The sequence below is a fragment of the Haliotis rufescens genome, unplaced genomic scaffold (assembly GCF_023055435.1).
Source record: "Haliotis rufescens isolate VD_foot unplaced genomic scaffold, xgHalRufe1.0.p SCAF_2, whole genome shotgun sequence".
NCBI classification, from domain to species: domain Eukaryota; kingdom Metazoa; phylum Mollusca; class Gastropoda; order Lepetellida; family Haliotidae; genus Haliotis; species Haliotis rufescens.
In genome coordinates this window covers 20197122-20214284 of record NW_025963890.1, presented here as the reverse complement: position 1 = coordinate 20214284, position 17163 = coordinate 20197122, and the positions used below count along the sequence as shown (strand labels likewise).

The 17163-nt window shown below is 37.7% G+C and overlaps 1 protein-coding gene and 1 long non-coding RNA gene across 2 annotated transcripts in view; one reads left to right on the top strand and one right to left on the bottom strand.

Annotated features, from left to right (window-relative positions):
• The window catches only part of LOC124138836, a 128237-nt gene that overhangs the window by 26710 nt on the left and 84364 nt on the right, over positions 1-17163 (bottom strand). The window lies entirely within an intron of this gene.
• LOC124138835 (GTP-binding protein Di-Ras2-like) overlaps positions 3921-17163 on the top strand; it is an 89376-nt gene continuing 76133 nt past the window's right edge. The window contains exon 1 of the mRNA XM_046505716.2: positions 3921-4288. Coding sequence (XP_046361672.1) covers positions 4223-4288 — 66 coding nt within the window. The 5' untranslated portion in view covers positions 3921-4222. The remainder of the gene's footprint in view (positions 4289-17163) is intronic.

Below are 17163 nucleotides of genomic sequence, written 5' to 3'. Positions count from 1 at the left end.
GCGAAATTCGTTCTGATGTGATCTGTAATAGGATGTCCTCAGATCCTTCTTTAACAATAGCAAGAACCAAAACCTGATTTTAATGAGACTGGTTCCTTGTGGGGCAGGACCGAAGCCCTAAAATCTCTTAGGACTCAAGCATCTGAACACAGTCACCAATCTACCAACTCTCCGTGATCAATGTTCCTTAACTATACCCATGATCTGTGACCTGTCCATTATAGACAGGACCACATGCCATAACATGACAAACAGTTATATTATATCATTAATTGTTTACCACTTTGTAGAACAACTCTTTCATCATTTTTTAACTGCAGTGGGGGCACGGGTGGTCCAGTCATCTAAAGCCCTACAATTTTTTCTGCAGAGTTAAGTCCCTTAGGTATTCCAAGAACAAATGATAGTGGGTTTGTATCCCTGTGCACCTTAATTATGCTTCTTGGTTTGTCAGCACCACATCTATGCATGTGGGTTTCACCAAAGTGGTAATATAAGACCTGCATCACTGTCCTCCTTATATGAAGCCGACACTCCGTGATATTACTGAAATACTGCCAAGTGGCATTAAACCAAACTCATTCACCATGAACTGCAGCACATGAATAGTCGTCATGACATATAATGCTCCTTTCTATTTAACTTGAAACCAAATTCATAAACACAAAATGATAATATTTTATATATGTGTGCAATAAATACAGAAAAAAGGAATCTTCTAAAACGTTCTCCTAGAATGGTGAAGCTGCAATATATTCTCCCCGGCAGCCATATATCATGATTGGCTGATGAAACCATGGAGCTGTTTATCTCCATAGCCTGCTAGTAAATCAGAAAATGCAAGCAGAAGTGTGCTTTTTATGCTTCTTGGTAAACATGACAGTCATAACGTCTAACTTCTTATACAATATCTAACTGTGTTATATCTTGGTTCGATAAAACCGATCAATACTGCTCATCAAAAGTGTCACAACCAATTGTCATTACCCAAGCTTCAGAGGCAATCAGGTACATCATATGAAACGTTAAATTTTGATTATAGCCGTTGCAATTTCCACAAGAATAATGGGTGATGGACTCGACACAGTGACAGCGACCAGAGATCTGGGCCTTCTGTTTTCAACAACCTGCTGAAGCTTACAACACGTTTCAGATCAATATCGGCACTGGGACATTGCAGTCTGCCTTTGTAATTACTTCTGTATCTACCACACAGCCTCATTATAACAACTCCTATAAGGCTTGAGCAATCATAGCGATACTCTTATACCTACCATGCAACCTCGTTATAACAACACCTCTTAAAGATTTGGTAATGGAAGCAAAATTACTTTGATCATGCTACCTCGTTATAACAAACGCTCTTAGAGACTTTGTGATAGTAGCGATACTTCTTCTGTGATCTTACTGCCTCGTTATAATATAACCTCTTAGAACTTGGTGATTATAGCAGTACTCATTTGGTTATAATTCTGCTAATTATGAGAGCCTCTCTTAAAGGGTTGTGGCACTGATCACTGCATTGGTCCCCCAGCCGTCATCCTTCCTCATCATAAAACAGCATTTAAAGGGATGCAGAGCTGATCACTGCAACATGTCAATTGCTGCTATTTGCCTTTATAACAACATTTTCTGAAGGCTCAGTATGACTCTCCTAGCTGGCCTACTGTCTCTTTATAACAACATTTATTAAAAGCTCAGTGTTGCACTGATCATGACTCCCCTTGTTGGCCTCCTGCCTCAGTATAACAGATTCTCTTAAAGGCTCAGTGTTGCCCTGATCATGACTCCCCTTGCTAGCCTCCTGCCTCAGTATAACATATTCTCTTAAAGGCTCAGTGTTGCCCTGATCATGACTCCCTTTGCTAGCCTCCTGCCTCAGTATAACAGATTCTTACCTTAGTAAAACAGCTTCTTTTAAAGCCTCAGTGTTGCAATTATCATGACTGCCCTTGCTAGCCTCCTACCTTAGTAAAACAGCTTCTCTTAAAGGCTCAGCATTGCACTGATGATGACTCCCCTTGCTAGCCTCTTACCTTAGTAAAACAGCTTCTCTTAAAGCCTCAGTGTTGCAATTATCATGACTCCCCTTGCTAGCCTCCTGCCTCGGTATAACAGATTCTCTTAAAGGCTCAGTGTTGCAATTATCATGACTGCCCTTGCTAGCCTCTTACCTTAGTAAAACAGATTCTCTTAAAGCCTCAGTGTTGCAATTATCATGACTCCCCTTGCTAGCCTCCTGCCTCGGTATAACAGATTCTCTTTAAGGCTCAGTGTTGCACTGATCATGACTCCCCTTGCTAGCCTTCTGCCTCAGTTTAACAGCTTCTCTTCAAGGCTCTGCATTTTATTGATCATGACTCCCCTCGCCAGCTTACCGTCTCTTATAACATCCACTAACTGCAATAGTCCGAATAAGTTATCAGATAACTGCGTCCCTTCAGCACAAAATATTGAATAATTTCCATTCTATTTTTGATATTTCAACAGTAGAAGTCTTCTTAAGGGTGTCCGCAGGTACGGTTTTGCAATTACTGAGCAACGTTTGTATCTGAGTCTGTTTCAACGACAAAATGTAAGTCAGTCTAGGTCAGTATGCTTCCAAGAATCCTCAACTGAAAATCAAGTTGTTAATCATACTGCATTGTGCATGGAACAGGGAATTAATTAACATATAACAACACATCATATAAAGTTCACAGCCAAGGGAATGGGAGTAGTGCAGGAGTGACCAAAGACATCACTGCAACAGTGAGTGAGTGAGTGAGTGAGTGAGTGAGTGAGTGAGTGAGTGAGTGAGTGAGTGAGTGAGTGAATGTTGATTAACACCGCACTCAACAATATTCAAGCTATATGATTGCTGTCTGTAGTCAGTGAGTGAGTGAGTTTGTTTAACACTGCTTTATTCAGTATTTCAGTTATAACATAGCATGTATGACGAATATGCTTCCTTTGCATTCAAATCATGTTTGAGTACCAATCAACGTTTGTCATTGCCTCAGTGTTGACAGTCCAAATTTACATGACAAAAAATAACATAATGACCACCAGCAATTCTGGGGTTGGGTAGGTGTTCAGTTATCGTTTTTTTATTTCCTTTTTAAGGACTGAATTACATACAAATATTAAAAAAACTTTACGAAAACCTATGACATGTTTTTAGTGTAATGTGGCAATATGCCATTTTTTTTATTGATTTTCAAAAATCAAGAGGCAACTACATAATGAAACAAAGGATCTGTTATTTTCAGATATTAACTGATTAAGTGCATAGTGTGGTCTCAGACCTTTGCTAATACCTCATTAGGAGAGCGACTCCTTTTTCTGACTTGAATACCTGTTTTTCTAAATATGATACCATTACGGGCTTAAACAAACTTAATGTCACTACTATACCAACCAAATTGTCCTTGTGAAATAAATAAAACTGTTCAGATTTAGAAATTAAAGTTATTTTCACACCTACCAAACTAAGTAAATAATCTATAAATCATGAAATACATTATGTGTTGCTTTAGCAACCACACAGCCAACCTCATATGTACATCAATGCAACAAGAAAGGCTATCTTACAACTACTACCAGTATATTCATACTTTTTGTCAACGCACAGTTTTTGTCAAACATTCCATGCTTAATGATCTCAAACTAAATGAAAGAAACTCATTGTGATAATCATCACGATGTCATGTAAACATGTCTTATTGCATTGCAGAAGATTGTTGTCTAACTAAATAGTAGACCTGTCAACATCACTGGTCGTCGTTTGGTAGCTGACACAATAACCAATGCATTATGTATGGTATTGACCACTCATTATCTCAACCATCGTCAGATCAACGACATGTCCAAGCTAGTGAGCTCAGATCTCCCAACAAAGAAAAGGACATAGAATTAGCGACCATTCATTTCCTAGGGTGTCTACACTCTCTCAAGATATAGCTCAACTGTGTCGTCTGTTGCCCAAACTGGGTTCCAGAAAAAGTGGTGATTCGGGGATTCCCTGATAGTAATTATTCACCACACAATACCAATAATATTGGGGAATGGAATCCTTGGGATCAATACACGATACACCAGTGTATCTCTCCACCAAGGTCGCTGTCAGGATGGCAGACGACATGCATGCCACAATCTGACTCCACCAAAGATTATTACACTGGACGAAAACAAGAGAATTTGGGCAAGGACTCGTGGGTAGACGCTGGAGCACAGGACAAAGATGGCTGCTTCGGGGAGAGCTATTCGATCAAATTCCAAGAGCACCGGAATGAATGTTGATGTTGAGGTAAGGCTTAGCCTATGTGGCTTTAGCTCCAGGAGCTAGCCCAAATCAGATCAATTGAACTAGTAGTGGGGATTTACTATCATAGCACGTGCAAGCCCACTGGTGTAGGTACTGAGCAGGGATATTGGCGATTCTGAATTCTGTTGACCCTTCTGCCTGTAACCCTGCATGGCATCCCTTGACACGATGCTCTAATGTAAAATTACACGTCTGCTCTCAGGCCCGTCAATAATTCAATAAATATTTCATGACAATATGTGATTATTATCAAACCAAAATTATTTGAAGGAATGCACAGGATGTGCAACAATTTGGCCTACATTTGCAGGAAATGATGGCTTTATGTAACCTTGACCAAATGCACTATGGGGGTCACTCCCAATGTCATCTGGCACAATAACTATCCAATTTGTTCCAACCTTCCAGCGTGATTTGATGTCATTACTTTCATCAATATCTGCATACATAATACCATATCTAAAACAGATAATATTTCATCGATTATTTTTATAATTTGAAAATTGAAAGTCAATGTTCACTTTCTCAAAACCATGCACAGTTCAACCGACTTTTGCTGGTACAGTTTGGTTTAATATTATACCCCATATATCTGAAAATACCTTCCTCAGCATGCATAACAGAATACCATGATCACTTTATTACAGTTAACAAACTGTTCACAATAACTAAGAATGATATGCAAGGATCTTAAATCAAACTTAAATACAATCAAGTAAATTTCCATGTCTTTATGTTATTACATAGAATCTTATTCATGTTTAAGGTTTTTATTTTTTTTAATCTCAAGAAACAAGACTGTTTCTCATTATATGTCATCTACAATTATTGATATAATTCTTTTTTAAATAACAAGAAATCTCCATTATCAAAATATCCCATTGTTTTTTTTATTTTGTATATTTCATGTTAAAATTGATTCAATCAATATGGAGTGCATGATATGCACAACTACAGCTTACATCAAATCTGCACAGTGCCAATAGATGGCAACCAAGACACAAAAATACATTTTAAAAACATTGACTTTTACAGACATCTAACATTTCAAAAATTGATTTTCTCCTTGTTACAGGACAATTCTAAAACCCTATTTGTTAGTATCTACCCCATCAATACTACCACAATGATAGCTGACAGCAAACGATATGTTCCATATCGGTGGAACAAAGGATTTGCCATTAAACATGCCGCTTCATCAATAAAACATACAGCACTGACTGCAGGCGAAGTCTTGGTGGGAGAGCGATGTTAAACAGTCGCGAGATGGTGTTAGAAACATCACAATAGGCCCCACTTACTTCACGTCAGCCAACACTAAGTCTCTCGAGTTCTTGAAAGAGTACAGCACACAATCATCGAAGCTTGTTCATATATGCACCTCATGAGCCAGTATATAATGATTCAAAGAATATAAAAACTATCTTGCTTGATGGTGATGTCATTATTTTGACTTGAGTAAAAAGTCAATAATGCACCTTATTTGTACTAAGAGATTGCCTTGGTAATTTTGGACTGCATCCATGGTCTAGTGGATAGAGCATCTGCCCAGAGAGCAGAAGGTCAGGGGTTCGAACCCAAGCCGTGTCATACCAAAATGTGTTTAAACATGGTACTTGTTGATATTCTGCCTGGCGCTTGCATGCACACACAAGTACAAGTACAAGTATGCACACACACATGCACGCACGCAACAGACCTGCATAATTTTAGAAATGAGGTACAATTTTAAAACTGTTGTAAGATGTGTTCATGGGAATAGGTATACGATTTAAGCACTTGCATTGTTTGGGGACACTTAAATACCGTATACTAGGTAATGCCAAAAGTTTGCAAAAGGTTCATTTCAGAGGTTGTCAGGAAGCCTTTTTAATATTTGAACATAAAAGCACGTCTTTGACTGATTTTCTTTGATGACATAAGTAAAAGCACAAACATGATTCTTGATTCTCAAATATATCTTTTGCATTTCCTTTGTTCTGTACCTTCTTTGTTGGGGTGTCAATTGGGGATGTGAAAACATATATCCCAAAGGACTTCATGATGTTAATTTGCATAATTCACTGAGAATAAGTATGAGTAGAGATGGGTGTGATGGGAAATATTTGAACTCTCCTCCTTCACGTTCTCAAACAATAATTGATATTCTGCCAACATATTGCAATAATCATACTCCTGTTGTGAAAACTGCAATGACTGAACATATCTCACTGAAGAAAACAATGAATTATTCAGGTTATGTCATCCAACCCCAAACTAAATGAAAGTGTAACACTTACGATCAAAGTTCTGATAGACGTAACAAAAAATGGTTCCTCTTCCGATTGCATAAGCAGTACAAAGTTTTTGAGTTAAGAGGAGCAGTTTATCAACCTCAAATCAAATTCATGTAAAATGGCATTTAGGTTGGATTCTAAAGAAAGTGATAATGTTTAAGTATTATTTTGTGGATGACCCTTGTTTTGTTGGTTTTAATTTATATTAAAAACATTGTTTCAAATATATTCAGATGTTACAAAACACTGTGCTGCTGTTAAACATATTTTATTCAGTGATGAAATGGATTGGGCACAATATATCACAACTTAGTAGATCCTCTTAGACTAACATCTAGTCTCTGAAATGAAAATATTTTACAGAAAAATACAGTTGTTAAAATTATCATAAAAAATATAATATACAGGAGCCAGAGACTAATTTCTCCCCTGGGAATTCACCAGATTTGTACAGACCCTGGAACTGCAGTAATCTAGACATTGGCTGCATTGGATATATTTGTTTGAGTGTTGGTATGCAAAAATATTGACCTTCTCTGAAAGTATTTACAACAAAAGAACAAAAAGTTTAAAATCACAGAACAACAGGCAATAGGAAAGGGGAAAATAACAATAAAAAACCTAATATTTATGCAAATCTGCACTGCTTTAAATATGCCAATATTTGTCTTGATAATGAGATCTGTATTGCCGTATAAAATCACCTTAATACCAATGAGAACATCATTACTACCTACTATGGTGTACAAGTTGTTAAAAAAACCACTTCTAAGTTTATCATACAAATTACATTGAATGAACATATGAAAAGAACTTTCTCTGGAGTTCCCACCATTTCAACTAGGATCATTATATAATTTATTTAGATTGTAATTCAGTGTACTTTGACTATCTAAGTTTAGTATATAAATTATCATAGTTTCTGTTACCATTTCTGCTGTCTGGAGCCCAAGTGCGGAACAAGATGTACCGACACATTGTCTGAAACTGATACTTTGTCTGTAGGAAATTAGGGTAATCATAAATACAAGATTAGTAAAAATCATAAAATTTGTGTTCACAGACAAGTGTGAATGACTCAAAATAAATTTGTTACGACTGCCCATTGATCTTATATGCCTTAACTTTCTGACTGTGGGCTTGAATTAAGGTTCCCATTATGTTTCTAGGTTTGTCAGCACCATACCCATGCTCGTGGGTTTCACCTAAGTGGTGGAGGTCTGAGGCCTGCATCACTTCAGGCTTTCCTCCCACATTAAGCTGATATGTGCTGATATAACTGGAATACCAACCCAACTCAGTCACTGACACTTAAACTTTCAAAGTGCTGCACTGTAATAAGCTCTTTCCTACCTGTTTTTAAAAATGAAAATTTAAGTTTACATTATGAAAATAACAGAGCTTTCTTGTAATGATAAAGAAGTATTCTGAAGCTAATTTAATAAATATGAAGTGGAATAGATCTTTAATAACAATCCATCCATCGAAATATTTAATTGAGACCTGGGTGATTCTTGTGTCAAGATTGTTAGTTGTCACTGAAGAAATCCTCTCCTTGTGAAATGTGCCTACTCAGTAGAACGTGTAACATAAAGATGACAGCTGCATCAATCATCATCAAAACAGGTGGAAAATATTTCCATAAAAGTTGGGAAAATTGATCCCAAATTGCCCAATTTACTGGAAACCATTTGCCTGTTTATATTGCTGCTATTGATGTCAATTTGTAGTAATTTACTTGAATTCAGGAGAGGTATCAAAGTTAAACTCATCTTGAATAATCTCAAAATATATCAAATGAGTGTCATAGTATAAGTGGGGGCATGGCGCTCCAGTCTTCTAAGGTGCTGCAGCTTGCTGTACAGAGTCGTGTCCCTTAAACATGCCAGGAACCTATGGTCATGCATTTAAATTTTGGTTTGGTCAAGTTATGTTACTAGGTTCAGCACCATACCTTGTGGAATAACCAAAGTGTTTAACATCAAACATCTGCATCACATTTGGAATATCCTTTCAAATCAAGTTACGATGTTGTGACATAACTGAACTTATGTTCAAAGTGGCATTAAACCAAACTTACATACTCACTCACTGAAACCTGTTCAATGTTTTTCCTTGAAATTTTGGAAGAAAATCATTAATGTACATTTTGCATCATGTGACAAGTCACCATAGAAGCAATAATTCATGATGCAGTATTGCATCCTAGATAATTGGACCAGCACTGAGAATGCAATCAAACATATGCAATCCCATGGAATCTGATGGAATACAAACCAGCGGAATAACATTGATAGGAACACTGCCTGCATATTCCCTAGACAGGTGGCTATTGTGCGACAGTTCCCGAGACCTATTTCATTGCTATGCTCACATATTCAAATCCCAAATGTCCCTATATGATGGAATTTTATACAATTTCATTATTGGCTCTCAGTAAATGATTCAGTGGTTTTCTCATCATGCTTTCCATGAAACTGTTTGTTGTTATTCAAGTAATTTGGAATGTTAAGTGGACAGGGTATATTGAAAGATAAATACTAATTTGGGGTAAGTGGCCTTTCAATTCTCTGAATAAAAAAACCTTTTTAATTTGGAATTGCACATATGAATGTAAGAACAAACTATCCAAAAATAGTCTCGTCCAGCCTCTGATAATGAAAAATAACTTGAGTTGAAAATGATCAAAGATTATTGAAAATTTGAATGATTAAGAAATTATTGTATCATTTCAAAAATATCATAAGTCTACAATCAGAAAAATTAATGTCATTTGTTACAAATAAGAATAAATCATAACTCATTCTGGTTCCTGCAGTTTATAAAGGATAAATAATTGCATAATTCTTGCTGAACATAAAAAATATTTCTTTTCTTTAAAAACATAACATGATAACTGATTATATGCTTTAGGAATACATTCCAGAAGGTAAATATCATTGACTACATATTAATAACAAACAGGTTTACTATCATTTTCCAAATGATATTTTGCTAAATTTACAAACTTTGAAATTAAATATTTCAAATTTATTTGATCAGTAATACTGCCTTTCTTATCTTATTTCACACCTACTCACACATCCATACCACTGACAGCAAAATCCTACTTTCCTAACGATATTAACAACAAGCCCACAATACTACCTCCAGTACAACTAATCAACAGTGAAACATGATGAGACCCTAATGATTGGCCGATATTGACCTACATGAAGAAACCAATCTCACATGGTGTCAGACACACATTTAAAGATGGCCGCTGCAAGATTGCAATCGAGAGGTACTTCTTGATAAATGAAGAAAGCTTGTGAGACGAAGCTTCTAGCAACTGATCCATCCTTACTGACTGGTTTATGGATTAACACAGGAAATAAAATTGATAAAACGTTTCCTATGCACTGAGAAGTCCTACTTTCATGCTCTTGATGAACATGTCTGTCTCTCCTTGTGCCAGACGTGCAGGTTTTCTAATTTGTTATAATTCAATATGAGAGATGAAATTGAACCGGCTTCAGCTGTCTGCTAATTTTGAGTCTCAAATGTCTGACATCAATTTATACTTTCTTGTAATGTATATAAATAAAATGATATTTTCATTATCAACAGGTGAAACACTTCCTCTAAACCATTTTGACAAAAGACATAATTGCAAAAAGATTCAAGGTTGAATTATTTGATAATTTCACATTAAGTTTCACATTAAGCATGGAAATATATAAATACTTAGACATTTTCACAAAAATCAATTAAGAGTTTGAAGATGACACTTTTATATGTTAATTTCCATTTGGGGCTGTTATTTGAACTTCTAGGGTCTCGTGGCCGCTCAGCTCTTTCCTTTATATGACCATCTCTGTGGTCTAGTGGTAGAGCATCTGCCTGAAGAGCAGAAGGTCATGAGTTCGATTATCTGTTCATACCAAAAGATGTTAAAAGATGGAATTTGTTGTTACCCTACCTGGTGCTCAGCATTAAGAGGCTGAAACAAGGACTGGTAGGCTCAGAGTCAGTATACTGTGTCTGAGTGTGGTATTAATGTTAAATTCTGGCGTGGTATCTCAGTGTGCTAGCACCATAAAATCAGCATTACGCCCACATGCACGCTACAATCTTGAACAAGAAGTTCAACCTTATTTCACCTCATCTCGCCTCTAGGGAACCCATTTTAGCAGTTTGCAGTTAAAAAACATAGGATTTGAATGAGTTGTGTAAAACATGCTACCAACAAACCAAAGCATGATCCGTCTAATTGTAATGTGTGAAGCTCAGGGATTCCTTTAGGGCTGCACAGTGCAGATGCATATTCTGGTTCAGAATAGGTCGCCAGCAATTTATGTTGGCTGTAAGAGGTGACCAAATAGATCAGGTGATCGGACTAAGTGACTTGATTGATTGCTTGTGTACCCTCACAGTATGGACCATATCTCATAATATTAATCACTGGTTTGTCTGTTCTAGCCTGCCTTCATTTAGCTTGAATAATGCTGACTGCAGCCTTAAACAACAAACAAATAAACAAACACACATGGTCAACTCGGAAAAACTTCCCCTATGTATGGTGGTGGTGGTTGGGGGGGAAGAGTTCCTAGTCTGATTAAACCCCTCTAAGGTCCACACACCTCTTTCCAATGATGTTGGAGTACCCGGATCACACTGATGTAGAAGGCTTCCTCTTGGTGGTGTAAAAAGACCTCCACAGCAGACAAGAAGTCATCATCATATGCATAATGCTTGCCATCTTCAAGTTGGGGAAGAGGTGGAAATCAAACAGTGCTAAATCTGGTGAATACGAAGTTCAAAGCCAAAGTCATGCGCTGCAGCCATGGCAACAACAGACTAGGTCACAGGTGCTCTGTCCTAGTGCAACAACATACTTTTAGTGATTTTCCACGTTGTTCAGCCTTGATATTTCTCAAGCAGTTGCCTAAGCAAATTAGAGTAATATTGGTCATTAATGGTCTGACCTTTCAGGGGGTAGTCCACCAGTAGGATTCCTTGGAATCCCAGAAAACTGAAGCCATCACCTTGCCATCTTCTGTAGAGAAGACATTAGATGTTTCCACTGCTTTGACTGTTGTTTAGTCTGATTGTGGTGAACCCAAGACTCATCCATGATTACAAATCGCTCCACAAATCATCTGAGTCTACTTCCAAACAACCTAAATTCTTGCAAGACATAATGAATCTGGAAGGTTTCTTTCTGATCAGGCGTCATAAGCCTTAGTGTGAGTGAGTGAGTGAGTGAGGAGGGTTTAACGCTGCTTTTAACAGTATTCCGGTTTTATTGCGGCATGTTAGCTTAATGTGTGAGGAAAGTGATGCAGGTCCCAGACGTTTACCACTTCGGTGAAACCCACAAGCACAGGTATGGTGCTGACAAATCTAGAAATATTATCGGGGCGAATCGGGATTCGAACCCACAATCATAGGTTTCTGGCATGCCCAAGGGATGCAACTCTGCACAGCGAATTGCGGCACATTAGACAACTGGGCCACCTGTGCCCCTCAAAAGCCTAAGAACCCAGAGTGCTGAAACCTTTGTCATGCCCAGTTCATTCCTAAGAAAGTTTTTAACTCTCTCTTGTGAGATGCCTTCATAGTTGGCTATGTGATTTATGGTGACTTGTTGATCATCCATAATCATATCATTTATTTTATCAATATTTTTCTTAGTGGTGGCTGTTGAAGGTCCTGATCTTGGATCATCTGAATTTCTGGGGCCGATCGTAGCGCCACCAGTGGCTATTATGAGATATGTCCCTTCTATGTCCCCCCTATGGACCAATCAGATACCACCTCTCATATCACTTGCATTTGCTTCAAACAAAATGGCGGCGCCCAGTCAAGACGATCTGATTGATAATCAAAATCTACATAGTGATAAAACGGGTCTTACTTCGCAAAGTGCACCAAATCACGTATGCACCTTGATTAAACACATGAAAAGATTTGGAAAATATCTGTTGAAGCCGAGTACAAATGCTTTGCAAGTATTGTACTTACTACATGCAAACTGTTAAGTATGTAATATATACATCCTTTGCAGTTAGGTTCCGATAGCCCCTGATAGACAAGGTATTGACTTGGGTATGGTGTGCCACTCTTACACATGGCAAACTGACAACTGAATTTTACCAGATGGAAATCTAATTGGCTTATATGAAGCTACTTATTGTATTGGTGTCTAAGCAAGTTATTGACTATGTTCCTGGTAACACTAGACTGGTCAAGCCATGCATTCATTCTGTTATTGTGTTACCAGAGACTATCCAGAATTTTACATTTAATTATAGAATTCATACAACTTGAATGTGTTAATGGTTTACATACTTCTGACAACACAATGACATTGGCATCCTACCAATGATACTTAGGTATGATATCCTCCGTTTATTGACTTCAATACATAGGAACATGCAAGAATGATCATCCTTACCATTCAATTGAACATAATTGAAACTTATTGGAAATATATTCCCAGTCTTTGCATATTTTGACCTACAGTACATTGTATCTAATTTTCACCAAAGATATTTTTATTTTAACATCTTGCCTTTTTTAGATGGTAAAAAGTAAACACAAACATGTCATTATCCAACATCAGCTTGTACTGTTTAGCCCGCAATTGTTTAATTATCTTAATAAATATAATAAAAAGGAGCCTAGACTCTCTTCATTTTCAGAAAGAATAGTTATGTAGACTTGCCGACAATTATAGACTTGCAGACACGCACGCACGCACACACGCACGCACGCACGCACGCACGCACGCACGCACGCACGCACGCACATATGAAAGTGCCTAGTAAAATTTTAATAATTAATTTATTATGGCCTTATAAACCATGCACATAATTTCTTGCCAACCTTTTGAGTCACTTGCGAACTTTTTCCTTTTCTTCATCTCTCATACCTTGTTAACCTTTTGCAACTCCTCTGGGACATGGTTGACCTTTACCAGGTTAAGCTCTTGTCCATTTCGAAGCTTTCGGAATGTCACTAGGTGCATCTGCAATGGATCTTGCTTAGTGCTGGGAGGAGGGTCATGTCTAAACTGCTTACATTGCAGTATACAGTGATCTGTTGTGTAACAGAATACATATGTGTAAATATTTAAACACCCCAGCATGAAGAGATTCAATTCAGATGTAGATGATCTGTTGACAAGAATCACGTTATGTTTTCTGTCAATCTTTTTTTTGGGGGGGGGGGCAATATGATTTCACTATAATAATAATAATAATAATAATAATAATAATAATAGCATCATTACTTGTAAGTTTTTTATTATTGTGTCCCAATTTATTCCATAGTTGATGTTAACACTTCGAACACACTTGTCCATTTTGTTATGACCAAGCTATACACCTCGTCATAAATATCACACCACCCACCAAATTTGAGCACTAATTGAGGGTTTAATTGTAGCAAACTAGAGTTCACTAAAATCACGGTGAAATAAGGTGAAATAAGTATGGCTGCCGGAGTCATTACAACAGACACACAACACAGTTCACATTTCATTAATGTCGAACACACTAGTAAGGTCCACAATGACTGGCTAACTCAGTATCTGGTGTAACCGCCTCGCACATGTTCTACACGTCGTCTCATGCTGGTCACCAGACGTCTGAATCTCTGTTGGTGGATCTGCTGCCACTCATCATGCAATGCATGGGTCAATTCCTGAAGGTTCTGAACTGGAAGATCCCTTGCTATCACCCTACGTCCCGAAATGTCCCACAAATGCTCAATAGGATTAATGTCTGGACTTCTGGCAGGCCAGGGTAGTGTCTCAATGGCGTTGTGTTGGAGATGCTGAACAACAGCTCGAGCACTATGTGGTCTGGCATCATCGTCCATGAAGACTGGACGTGTGGCGAGAGCATGGTTATCGAAATGAAGCACAACAGCACCGTCCAGGATCAAGTTCTGGTACCTCTGTCCATTCAGTGTTCCCAGGACTGTGATGAGGTCGAGTTTACAATTGTAGGAACAACACCCCCACACCTTGACGGCTCCACCCCCAAATGGAACATCAGCTTGAATGTTCCTCTGATCATATGCTGTGCCTCTCTGCCTCCAAATTCATGCCCTCCTGTCTGTATGATGCAGCAAAAATCTGCTTTCATCTGACCAGTGGATCCCTCTCCATGTCCTCAGGTTCCAGCGAGCACATGCTTGGCACCTGGCTAAACGGGCATGGCGGTGCTGATTTGTGAGGAGTGGATGTCTGATTGGTCGTCTTGATCTCAATCCTGCAGAATTTAGGCGTCGTCTGATGGTGCTGATGGACACGCTGTTGTATGGATGCCATCAATGTCGCAGCCGTGTATAGAAGACTTTGGGCTTCGTCTGGCTTGGCGTACTAGAGCACGATCTTCCCTGTCATTGGTTTTTCTGGGACGTCCAGACCTCGGTGCATCCTTCACTTCACCGGAAGCAGTATGCTTACGTATTAGCCTGCTGATGACAGTGTGATTAATGTTCAGTTGTGCTCCAATAGCACGACATGATATACCAGTATGGTGCATACCAATAATTTGCCATCTTTGGTTCAGAGGCACTGGACGCTTGGGCATTTCACTGGTTGGTCAAAATAAAGCTTAATTTATGCCTAAAACCAAATTTTAGCTGTGTCTGCCAACATAACATACGCCAAAAGAGGCTATGTGCATACTGCATTTTTAGCAAACCGACCCCCCGGTACAAGCATGCTCAACGCAAGCATGCACATGCAGCTCGTAAAAGGGTGTGTTTGTGATATTATGTTCACAGATGGTGTATAGTAGTATATGAAATATGTACTTGTAGTTTAAAAAGCCGAAAATTATATTTTCTACTTTTACTTTAAAATGTGTAGTGCGATATTTATGACGAGGTGTATATAATAAAACTCATCTTTTCTTTGCGTTCTCTTCTAATAAAACCAATCCTTTCCTTAATTTCTACTTTTCATAAAACTAATCTACTACTTGCTTCCCCTTTTATAAAACCAATCCTTTGTGTGATTTGTCCTCTTCATAAAGCTTATCTTTTGTTTGCTTTCCTCTTTCAATTAACCAATCCTTTGCTTGCTTCCCCCTTTAAAAAACTGATCTTTGTGGGTTTTTTCTTTCAATCACTTACCGTTTATTAAATTGATACTTGGCACGGCTAACTGACAGTCCCAAAAGTTTGATTAAAGTTGTTCATACAAAAAAATACCCGGAAATAAATGATGCAAATCAATCCGGTAGTCTGTGATAAGACTAATTGAACAGAGACAATGATTCAGTCTCACACATAACACTGATTACAACACAGATAAAATGGGCTACAGACCGTGAAACATATTCCCCCGCTGGCCATTATCCTTTTCTTTGTTGCATGATGGATCTAACGATCCTTTTTTCCAACAAAAACAAAAAAATCAGAAAAAAAGAATGAAAATGCATGTATCATTATTTATAACATGTGCAAAATTATTTAGTGCCTATAACATCACAAACAGCATGAATTGACAAATCTATCGTATCATATGTTATATCTCTATAAGAAAAGTTTATTTGAATTGGTTAATCCATATTTTAAACCAACTGTTAGTGTGTTCCGCAATCTGATTGGTCAGTCTACCTCATTGATTATCATTCCATTCCCACAAATCGGATTAATACACATAAGCCTTTTAACTGCATATGAATAAATAAATGGTACTATTTCTCAAGACAAGGCAAAAAGTCTGAAGATCATTTTTCCCAGCCAAAGTTCAATTTGGGAACCTTTGAGGAAGTTTTTGGTTTTGACATGGATGATTTTCATTGGTTATAATCCATATCACATGACGAAACAATTAAAGCTGACACAGCATATAGAAAGTTGGCCCATAAAGCTTTGGTCAGTTCATGTGACACTGACGTTGATTATGGACTTTGTCAGGTCATACCACCTCAGGGTTGGGGTCCGAGAGTCCTTGTTTCACATAATGACTTCACCAAAAGTAATTATTTGTATATATAAGGTGTTTGTTTTGGCCAGGGACAATATGTAATACATTTCATCCATTATTTTCCAAACATTATTAATCCAAATATTTTTAGTCAAAATAATGTTTTTGTTTGATTTTTATTTCTTTATATTAATAAGCCAAAGCGAGACTGGTTGAACAATAACATTAAACTAGTTGTGTTTTTTATGTGATTATATGATTCGCTTTTATCTCCAGTCAGTTGAAAAATACAAAATAGTGTCGCCTAACAAATATTCAAAGAAAGCACGTCTGCAATCACTTATCTAAGATCACAGACTGAAACATACAGGCAGTGCATCATCCTATTCCCACTGGGACATTTAGCTATGATTTACATATAGTTGCTATACACACCTCATTCACAAATCACATCGACACAAAGAGCCTGCAATACCCTTGGCGCCATGCACAATGAATATTACCAAAAACACAATAGCGTTCCATGAAGCCTGGCAGGAATCTTTTCTACCCATAAGTCAAGTCTATATCTGTACAAAATGACCTCATTTTGGCAAAATCACTTCCTATGTCAAATTCATAAAAGTGCATGCACTTGATTAACAGTTAAA